The 12484-nt window shown below is 43.7% G+C and overlaps 1 protein-coding gene across 1 annotated transcript in view; it reads left to right on the top strand.

Annotated features, from left to right (window-relative positions):
- LOC311004175 (titin-like) overlaps nucleotides 1–12484 on the top strand; it is a 239473-nt gene that overhangs the window by 153821 nt on the left and 73168 nt on the right. Inside the window, exons 146-153 of the mRNA XM_083996121.1 lie at nucleotides 354–535; nucleotides 1119–1248; nucleotides 1717–1907; nucleotides 2832–3261; nucleotides 4141–4443; nucleotides 9711–9892; nucleotides 10639–10768; nucleotides 11631–11782. Coding sequence (XP_083852247.1) covers nucleotides 354–535; nucleotides 1119–1248; nucleotides 1717–1907; nucleotides 2832–3261; nucleotides 4141–4443; nucleotides 9711–9892; nucleotides 10639–10768; nucleotides 11631–11782 — 1700 coding nt within the window. The remainder of the gene's footprint in view (nucleotides 1–353; nucleotides 536–1118; nucleotides 1249–1716; nucleotides 1908–2831; nucleotides 3262–4140; nucleotides 4444–9710; nucleotides 9893–10638; nucleotides 10769–11630; nucleotides 11783–12484) is intronic.

Raw genomic sequence — 12484 nt, 5'->3', positions numbered from 1 at the left:
GTGAAAGCAGGTTTTTTGTGCTTGTAATAAGAAAGAAAAACTTGCTCCACTATCAGATTTTTCTACTTATTTAAAGTGGAAAATTTGCTTGAAAGAAGTAAAAAGTGTCTAAAAACAAGCTGCTTTTTAATGTGATGAGTCTTATTTTAAGTGGAAAGAGATTTATTTTGATTAGAAATGACATTTTTACAAGAAATAAGACAAATATTCTTTCTATATTGTTGAGAACATGTTTGTCTGATGAATCTATGTTTGTCTATATGTTTGGACCCCTCGAAAACGAGATGGTACATCTCAAGGGGTTTTATCCAAATAAACGAATTTTTAACAAAATAAATGCTTGTTGTCCACAGTTGCTCCGGTTATTTCGATCCTGAAGTACTTCAAGAGCAACGCCATCATCGTGAAGAAAGGCGCCGCCATCGACATCCCAGCTGAGGTGAAGGGACTTCCTCTGCCAACGCTCCAGTGGATGAAGGACGACGTGGTGATCGAGAAGCCCGATGAGGAGAAGATGACCATGGAGACTGAGGAGGTGAAGACTTTTATCTGTGTCCAACTTACTACGTTATACACTGCAAAAACTCAACTAGTCATTTCTAGTCAAAATAAATCTAATTATACTTAAAATACATCTAAAAAGTAGCTTGTTTTTAGACACTTTTTAATTTTTTCAAGCAAATTTTCCACTTGAAATAAGTAGAAAAATCTGATAGTGGAGCAAGTTTTTCTTTCTTATTACAAGCACAAAAAACTTACTTTCACTGGCAGATTTTTCTACTTATTTCAAGTGAAAATTAGTTTGAAACAAGTGAAAATGATCTAAAAACAAGTTCATTTTTAGGTGATGAGTCTTATTTTAAGTGGAAAGAGTTTAGTTTTGACTAGAAATGAGACATTTTGACAAGAAATAAGACAAATATTCTGTGAAAGATTTAGAGTTTTTGCAGTGCAGTTTCACAGAATCCTCCACAGCTTTGATAAACCTGCTGCTACACAGAGAATCACTCATCTTTAACTAGATCCTGCTCTGGTTTATGTGGATTCATCTAGAACTGTTCACTTGATTTACTTACTTGCTGACAAAGAAACGTTTTTTTTTTTTTCTCCATTGCCAGGTAAACCGTACAACTCAGAAGACAAAGATCGCCATCCCAGAAACCATCAGGCAGGACTCAGGCAACTACAAGCTGCTGGCTGAGAACTGCTACGGCAAAGCTCAGCACGTCATCAGAGTGGAGATCCTCGGTAAGAGTCAAAGTTGAATAATCGCTCTGCACTGCAAAAACTCCAAATCCTTCCAAGAATATTTGTCTTATTTCTAGTCAAAACTAATCTAAAACTGTGTAAAAACAAGTTAATTTTTAGGTGATGAGTCTGATTTAAACTAATTTTCACTTGAAATAAGTAGAAAAATCTGCCAGTGAAAGCAAGTTTTTTGTGCTTGTAATTAGAAAGAAAAACTTGCTCCACTATCAGATTTTTCTACTTATTTCAAGTGAAAATCTGCTTGAAAGAAGTAAAAAGTGTCTAAAAACAAGCTGCTTTTTATGTGATGATACTTATTTTAAGTATATTTTGATTTATCTTGACTAGAAATGACATTTTGACTAGAAATAAGACAAATATTCTTGGTAAGATTTTGAATTTTTGCAGTGTGATGTGTGAGAATGGTCAGAAAGTCGGTCTCATTAACCCATAAACCTGACTCTGCAGACCGTCCGCTCCCCCCGAGGAACATCGTGGTCTCGGACATCAAGGCCGACTCGTGCTACCTGACCTGGGACGCCCCCGCGGACAACGGAGGCAGCGAGATCACCAACTACATCGTGGAGCGCAGAGACGCCAGCAAGAAGAAGTCTGACTTTGACGCTCTCACCATCAACCTGATCGACAGGAGATACGGGGTGAGTCACAGCTGGGATGTAAAGCTCTGACGTATTTCAAAGGAGGTTAAATCGAAAGCAACTGGACTTAGTTATTTGTCTAGGAAGACGTTTCACCTCTCATCCAAGAGGCTTCATCAGTTCATGTACGCAGCTGACCAGGCTGGGACTGGTCCAACTATCTGGTGTGGAGACTCACTATTTAACCTCTTGTGTGAGGTTAAATAGTGAGTCTCCACACCAGATAGTTGGACCAGTCCCAGCCTGGTCAGCTGCGTAAAACCGGCTCAAGCTCTGACGTAGTTTCAATAACTATATTCATGACTAATACATTTACTTTTCAATACAGCTCCTTTTTTTTCAAAAAAGTTCCTCCAGAAAAATCTAACACTGCAAAAAATCTAAATTTTATCAATACTATTTGTCTTATTTCTAGTCAAAACAAATCTAATTATACTTAAAATAAGACTCATCACATTAAAAGCAGCTTGTTTTTAGACACTTTTTACTTCTTTCAAGCAGATTTTCACTTGAAATAAGTAGAAAAATCTGATAGTGGAGCAAGTTTTTCTTTCTTATTACAAACACAAAAAACGTGTTTTCACTGGCAGATTTTTCTACTTATTTCAAGTGAAAATTAGTTTGAAACAAGTGAAAATTATCTAAAAACAAGATCATTTTTAGGTGATGAGTCTTATTTTAAGTGGAAGGAGTTTAGTTTTGACTAGAAATGAGACATTTTGACAAGAAATAAGACAAATATTCTTGGAAGGATTTTGAGTTTTTGCAGTGAATGTGTCATTAGTCATCGCTTGTATCAAAACAGCAAGAAATACCAGCGCCATAAAACAGAATGTGTGAAGATATTGATCAGTGAAACATGTTCATAATCTGTCGTCTCATCCCATGTTTCACTAAAACCTTTGTTTCCTGCTGCTTCTTCAGGTCTACAAAATGGACTTGAACGGTTCCTACCAGTTCAGGATCAAAGCGGAGAACAAGTTCGGCGTCAGCGACGGCTGCGACTCTGAGAAGGTCCAGCTGAAGGATCCGTTCGGCCTCCCCGGACCCCCGCGCTTCCCCAAGATCATCGGAGCGACGGCCACCACCATGACGCTGACCTGGGAGCCGCCGCTGGACAACGGCGGCTCCACCATCCAGGGCTACTGGCTGGAGAAGAGGGAGCGCGGCGCCGTCTACTGGGGCCGCGTCAACCGCTCCCCGGTCACCAAGCCGGCGGTGAAGGGCCTGCAGCACACCGTGCTCAAGCTCATCGAAGGAGCCGAGTACCAGTTCAGGATCGCAGCGTGCAACGCCGCCGGCGTCGGACCGCCCAGCGAGGCCAGCGAGTGCCGCTTCGCTGTGGATCCATGCAGTGAGTGGTTTTAAGTTAACCCAACCCACACTGCAAAAACTCTACGTCTTTCAAAGAATATAAATGTCGTATTTCTTGTCAAAATGTCTAATGTCTAGTCAAAACTAACCTCTTTCCACTTAAAATAAGACTCATCACCAAAATATTTACTTGTTTTAAGATCATTTTCACTTGTTTCAAACTAATTTTCACTTGAAATAAGTAGAAAAAAGAAAGAAAAACTTGATCCACTATCAGATTTTTCTACTTATTTCAAGTGAAAATCTGCTTGAAAAGTACAAAGTGTCTAAAAACAAGCTGCTTTTTATTTCATGAGTCTTATTTTAAGTAGAAAGAGATTAGTTTTGACTAGAAATAAGACAAATATTCTTCGTTAAATTTTGAGTTTTTGCAGTGCAGCATCTGCTACACTGCAAAAATTCATTTCTAGTCAAAACAAATGTCATTCTACATAAAATAAGACTCATGAAATAAAAAGTAGCTTGTTTTTTTAGACACTTTTTACTTTTTTCAAGCAAATTTTCTACTTGAAATAAGTAGAAAAATCTGACAGTGGAGCAAGTTTTTCTTTCTTATTACAAACACAAAACAACTTCCTGTCACTGGCAGATTTTTCTACTTATTTCAAGTGAAAATTAGTTTGAAACAAGTGAAAATGATCTAAAAACAAGTTCATTTTTAGGTGATGAGTCTTATTTAAAGTGTAAAGAGATTAGTTTTGACTAGAAATGAGACATTTTGACAAGAAATAAGACAAATATTCTTGGAAAGATGTAGAGTTTTTGCAGTGTACTTCTCCACATTCAGGAAAAAACCCATAGTTAGTAGATCCATGTGAGTGCAGTAATGAGACTGAGCTCCACTGTGCTCCTCTCTCAGACCCCCCCAGCCCCCCGGGATCCCCCGAGGTGAAGGACAAGACGAAGAGCAGCGTGACTCTGAGCTGGAGCCCCCCGGACAGAGACGGCGGCAGCCCGCTGAAGGGCTACATCGTGGAGGTCCATGAGGAGGGCTCTCCTGACTGGAGGAGGGTCAACCCCGACAAGCTGCACCCGGCCACCCAGATCACCGTCCCCGACCTGAAGGAGGGAAAGAAGGTCAAGTTCAGGATCTACGCCGTCAACGCCGCCGGCAACTCAGAGCCCGCCAAGACCTCTGACGTCCTGGTGAAGGACATCCTGAGTAAGAGACACACAACACTCACACAACACAACACAACAAGACCTCTGACGTCCTGGTGAAGGACATCCTGAGTAAGAGACACACAACACAACACAACACAACACAACACAACCTCTAGTTCCTCTCACACAACACAACACAACAAGACCTCTGACGTCCTGGTGAAGGACATCCTGAGTAAGACAAGAGTTCCTCTCACACAACGCAACACAACACGACACAACACAACCTCTAGCTCCTCTCACACAACACAACACAACACGACACAACACAACACAACACGACACGACACGACACGACACAACACGACACAACACAACCTCTAGCTCCTCTCACACAACACAACACGACACAACACAACACGACACAACACAACACGACACGACACAACACAACACAACACAACACAACCTCTAGCTCCTCTCACACAACACAACACGACACGACACAACACGACACGACACAACACAACACGACACAACACAACACGACACGACACAACACAACACAACACAACACAACCTCTAGCTCCTCTCACACAACACAACACGACACGACACAACACGACACGACACAACACAACACAACACAACACAACCTCTAGCTCCTCTCACACAACACGACACGACACAACACAACACAACACAACACAACACGACACAACACAACACAACACGACACAACACAACACAACACAACACAACACGACACAACACAACACAACACAACACAACACAACACAACCTCTAGTTCCTCTCACACAACGCAACACAACACAACACAACACAACACAACACAACACAACCTCTAGCTCCTCTCACACAACACAACACAACACAACACGACACGACACAACACAACACGACACGACACGACACGACACGACACGACACAACACGACACGACACAACACAACACAACACGACACGACACGACACGACACGACACGACACAACACGACACAACACAACCTCTAGCTCCTCTCACACAACACAACACGACACGACACGACACGACACGACACGACACAACACAACACAACACAACACAACACAACCTCTAGTTCCTCTCACACAACACAACACAACACAACACGACACGACACGACACGACACGACACGACACGACACGACACGACACGACACGACACGACACGACACAACCTCTAGCTCCTCTCACACAACACAACACGACACGACACGACACAACACGACACGACACGACACAACACGACACAACACGACACAACCTCTAGCTCCTCTCACACAACACAACACGACACAACACAACACGACACGACACAACACAACACGACACAACACGACACAACCTCTAGCTCCTCTCACACAACACAACACAACACGACACAACACGACACGACACGACACGACACGACACGACACGACACGACACGACACGACACGACACGACACAACACGACACGACACGACACGACACGACACGACACGACACGACACGACACAACCTCTAGCTCCTCTCACACAACACAACACGACACAACACGACACGACACGACACGACACGACACGACACGACACGACACGACACGACACGACACGACACGACACAACCTCTAGCTCCTCTCACACAACACAACACGACACGACACGACACGACACGACACGACACGACACGACACGACACGACACGACACGACACGACACAACCTCTAGCTCCTCTCACACAACACAACACGACACAACACAACACGACACAACACAACACAACACAACACGACACGACACGACACAACCTCTAGCTCCTCTCACACAACACAACACGACACAACACAACACGACACAACACAACACGACACGACACGACACGACACAACACAACACGACACGACACGACACGACACGACACGACACGACACGACACGACACGACACGACACGACACGACACAACACAACACAACACAACACAACACAACACAACCTCTAGCTCCTCTCACACAACACAACACAACACAACACGACACGACACAACACAACACAACACAACCTCTAGCTCCTCTCACACAACACAACACAACACAACACAACACAACACAACACAACACAACACAACGCAACACAACACAACACAACACAACCTCTAGCAGAGATAGAGTTCCTCTCACACAACACAACACGACACGACACGACACGACACGACACGACACGACACGACACGACACGACACGACACGACACAACCTCTAGCTCCTCTCACACAACACAACACAACACGACACAACACGACACGACACGACACGACACGACACGACACGACACGACACGACACGACACGACACGACACGACACAACCTCTAGCTCCTCTCACACAACACAACACGACACAACACGACACGACACGACACGACACGACACGACACGACACGACACGACACGACACGACACGACACAACCTCTAGCTCCTCTCACACAACACAACACGACACAACACGACACGACACGACACGACACGACACGACACGACACGACACGACACGACACGACACGACACAACCTCTAGCTCCTCTCACACAACACAACACAACACAACACGACACGACACGACACGACACGACACGACACGACACGACACGACACGACACGACACGACACGACACGACACAACCTCTAGCTCCTCTCACACAACACAACACGACACGACACGACACAACACGACACGACACGACACGACACGACACGACACGACACAACACGACACAACCTCTAGCTCCTCTCACACAACACAACACGACACAACACAACACGACACGACACAACACAACACGACACAACACGACACAACCTCTAGCTCCTCTCACACAACACAACACAACACGACACAACACGACACGACACGACACGACACGACACGACACGACACGACACGACACGACACGACACGACACGACACGACACGACACGACACAACCTCTAGCTCCTCTCACACAACACAACACGACACAACACGACACAACACGACACGACACGACACGACACGACACGACACGACACGACACGACACGACACGACACAACCTCTAGCTCCTCTCACACAACACAACACGACACGACACGACACGACACGACACGACACGACACGACACGACACGACACGACACGACACAACCTCTAGCTCCTCTCACACAACACAACACGACACGACACGACACAACACGACACAACACGACACGACACGACACAACACGACACAACACGACACAACCTCTAGCTCCTCTCACACAACACAACACGACACGACACGACACAACACGACACAACACGACACGACACGACACAACACGACACAACACGACACAACCTCTAGCTCCTCTCACACAACACAACACGACACAACACGACACGACACGACACGACACGACACGACACGACACGACACGACACGACACGACACAACCTCTAGCTCCTCTCACACAACACAACACGACACAACACGACACGACACGACACGACACGACACGACACGACACGACACGACACGACACGACACAACCTCTAGCTCCTCTCACACAACACAACACGACACAACACGACACGACACGACACGACACGACACGACACGACACGACACGACACGACACAACACGACACGACACAACCTCTAGCTCCTCTCACACAACACAACACGACACGACACGACACGACACGACACGACACGACACGACACGACACGACACAACCTCTAGCTCCTCTCACACAACACAACACGACACAACACAACACGACACAACACAACACAACACAACACGACACGACACGACACAACCTCTAGCTCCTCTCACACAACACAACACGACACAACACAACACGACACAACACAACACGACACGACACGACACGACACAACACAACACGACACGACACGACACGACACGACACGACACGACACGACACGACACGACACAACACAACACAACACAACACAACACAACACAACACAACCTCTAGCTCCTCTCACACAACACAACACAACACAACACAACACAACGCAACACAACACAACACAACACAACCTCTAGCAGAGATAGAGTTCCTCTCACACAACACAACACAACACGACACGACACGACACGACACGACACGACACGACACGACACGACACGACACGACACGACACGACGCGACCTCTAGCAAAGCTTAACACTGAGCTGCTTCTCCTTCCAGTTTGATATTTGAGTCATCACCCGTCAGTGTGAAGCTTGGAGCTTTCTTTTTCTTTTTCCACGTAGATCTTAACACTCAGAACTAGGGATGCACCCAATATTCGGTAACTGAATATATTCGGCCGAATATTGCAAAAAAAAGCAACATTCGGCCTTCGGTGGAATGAGCGCAAAGCAAGGCCGAATATTAAAGAAGAAAAAAAAAAAGTCTGATAAATAAGCGATCGCGTGACGATGGAAACGGCAGCTTAAACCTCATGGAGCTTTATTAGTAAGTGACTCCTACTGCTGGAAAAACAACAGCAACAAGAGCAGTGGGGGGGGGAAGCTGCACAGCGACCGCGCACCGTTGCACGTCGCTCCAGGAGCTCCAGAGTGGCGACATCAAAAGCTGTCGCCACTCTGTTATATCAACCGCTCTGAGGGAACCGTTCCCGTAGCAACGCGCCTTTTTATAAATCATTTAAAAACCAAAACCAAACACCCTGAACAGCATGCTGTAGGCTACGAAAGGGAGAGACGGTGAGAAACAGTGTTTCCCAACCTTGGGGTCGGGACCCCACGTGGGGTCGCCTGAAATTCAAATGAGGTCGCCTGAAATGTCTAGCAGCCTAATTGATGAATTAAAAAAAAAAAATCTGACCAAGAAAGGTTAGGAACCACTGTTTGAAAAGACACTTGGGTTTTTTTAGAATGTACTTGCATAGATCTTTCAGCACTCACAATGGGCCGATATAAATAAAAAACTCTATTTACTTACTTGTTGTGCTTTTTTGATGAGCAACGGCAACTGGAATATTCAAAAACTGTCAGAATAGTCAATAAACATTAACTTTCTTTGAAAATGAAGTCTAAAAAAATATTTTATTTAAAACTTTAAAACCACTTTCGGTATTCGGTATTATTCGGTTATTCGGCCAAGCGTTTTGATTTTATTCGGTATTCGGCTTCGGCCAAAAAGATGCCATTCGGTGCAGCCCTACTCAGAACCCCAGGCTGTTATGTGTTCTGGATGTGCTTCATCCTGTGACTCTCACACCACATCCTGTATGTTTCTGTGTGTCCTCCAGTCGAGCCCAACGTGACTCTGGACGTGACCGCTCACGATCTGCTGAACTGCAGAGCGGGAACGCCCATCAGGATTCCCGCCACCATCACCGGCCGACCCGTTCCCAAAGTCACATGGACCTTCGACGGAACCGCGGAGACGGAGAAGAAGAACGAGCTGCACACGCTGCCCATCGACTCAGAGGTCAGTCTAAGAAATACAAAGAAAGTATTCTCAGTATGTACAAGGTGCTTATTATTATTATTTATTTGGGTTTTATTATTTACCCACTTGGTTTATTTGTTGCTCTGTTCGTGTTACTTTCAGTTTGTCTTTGTATGTATGAATGTGTTTGTATATGTTTTTATATGTATATGACTATATAGAGAGATAAAGATTAGTAATCATATGTTAGAATAAATCTACTTGTATATAAATATAATAATATATTAGAATAAATCCAGTTAAATAACTCATAAATTAACTTACTGTATAGACTATAATGACTAGATAACTTGATAGATAATTTATGAATAAGGGGTGGGAGTAAATAAGTTTTACTTCTTCCCACTCCTTTTTGGATATGAAAAAACAAACAAACAAAAAAATCAAATTATCTTTATTTTCAATTTATTTAATTTAATTTAATTTTTTTGTTCATATGTTGTCCTTGCAAAGTTTTTATTTGTTATGTCTGTCCATTTCTGTATTATGTTTTATTTCTTTTAACATGTCCGAAATAAACTTAAACTTAAACTTAAACTTATGATCACACACTACTTTCACTTGGGATGAGATCTCAACCCCGTGAACAGTGTTTGTGTTTGTTAGAACGTCTAGTTAATTCAACACCTTCAACTTTTAAGAAAGCTTAATAATAATAAAAATAATAATAATAATAATGATGTTATGTACAAAGTAGTGATTTCTAACTCTGCTGTTCCTCTCAGATCCACTCCACAGACACAACGTCGGTGATTGTGATTCCCGACAGCAAACTGAACCACAGCGGCCGCTACATCATCAACGCCGAGAGCCCCGCGGGCCACAAGGTGGTCAAGGTCCGAGTCAACGTGCTCGGTACGTACACATGCACGGACTTCAACACTCACATACTACTTCATCTGGCTCATGGTAGAAATAAGACTAGGCTAATATGAGTTTACTGCAAAAACTCAAAATCTTTCCAAGAATATTTGTCTTATTTCTTGTCAAAATGTCTCATTTCTAGTCAAAACTAATCTCATTCCACTTCAAATAAGACTCATCACATACAAATGAACTTGTTTTTAGATCATTTTCATTTGTTTCAAACTAATTTTCACTTGAAATAAGTAGAAAAATCTGCCAGTGAAAGCATGTTTTTTATGCTTGTAATCCACCTTTTTCCGAACGTCAAACGTAGCCTGTTTTGCCGGTTTTGCTCTTCCGGTGGAATTTTATGTTTACGTTTCCATGGTTTCGGTAGTCGCTGTAAATGCATGGATTTCTTTCTTCTTCTTTTTTTCAATGAAAATCTGTAAAACGTATGGATCATCAAACCAGCTTTTAACAGTGGATATCACACAAATTGACATTTGTGTTAAAAGCCGCAACTATGACAACGACTGAAAACCATGGAAACGTAAACGTACAATTCCACCAAACCGGCAAAACCGGAAGCCGGTTTTGACCATAGATGACGTTCGGAAACTTGTGGATAAGAAAGAAAAACTTGCTCCACTATCAGATTTTTCTACTTATTTCAAGTGAAAATCTGCTTGAAAGAAGTAAAAAGTGTCTAAAAACAAGCTGCTTTTTATGTGATGAGTCTTATTTTAAGTATAATTAGATTTATTTTGACTAGAAATAAGACAAATATTCTTGGTAAGATTTTGAGTTTTTGCAGTGGAAATAAACTACTGAGTGTCTTTAATGAATGTCTTGCCCTGTGGACATGCAGACCTGCCCGGACCTCCCAGAGACGTGAAGGTGACCGACGTCACCAGAGGAACCTGCAGACTCACATGGAAAGCTCCGGAGTGTGACGGAGGCGACAGGGTGAAGAGCTACTGGATCGAGAAGAAGACGGTGGAGGGCAAAGCCTGGACCAAGGTACCAGTTCTGACCATAGACTGTTACAAACATGGACGTAGCATCCGTGACGTCAGCCATTGGTTTTGGGGAATCGTTTTTGTGACTCCAATATGGCGGCCATGATTTATCTCGTTATAGTCGTCTTGTTATGTCCTTGTTGTCTGCATTGTTATGTCGTTTATAATACTATGTTTTTCTGTCACTGTACTAGGGGTGTAACGGTACACAAAAGTCACGGTTCGGTACGTACCTCGGTTCAGGGGTCACGGTTCGGTACGGTTTCGGACACTATTAAATGTAAAACTAAAATCTGTCTTGTGTTATAAAAGTAAATTTAAAAAAATAGAATATAAAATTAAACAAGTGCATTAGGAGTGTTATCATGCCATTCATTAATTCTAGAGGAGAAAAAACTTGCACTTGACAACTGACAACTAGGCTATTATTAAAAAAACAAGAAACTAACATCAATGTTGGTTTACACAGTTAACTTAGACTAGATGCCAGTTGCTTTGGTGATGTTTCTGTTCCTGTCTGTGTTGTCAAGAGGCTTAAAAGCAGCGGGATAAGTTGTTACACACAAGTTGTCTGTCTTTTTCCTTCACTAGACATGTGGGAGGGAGGGAGGGGAGGCGGGTGAACATGCGTAACGTGTTTGATGCGTTTCTAGCGACGCAGTGCGTCCGTGAAACAGCGCCGACGGACTTTGTCCGGTCGGCC

Source organism: Trachurus trachurus (assembly GCF_905171665.1).
Source record: "Trachurus trachurus genome assembly, chromosome: 21".
Lineage (NCBI taxonomy): Eukaryota > Metazoa > Chordata > Actinopteri > Carangiformes > Carangidae > Trachurus > Trachurus trachurus.
Note: the sequence above shows the minus strand (reverse complement) of the source record. Positions and strands in the feature narration are given on the sequence as shown.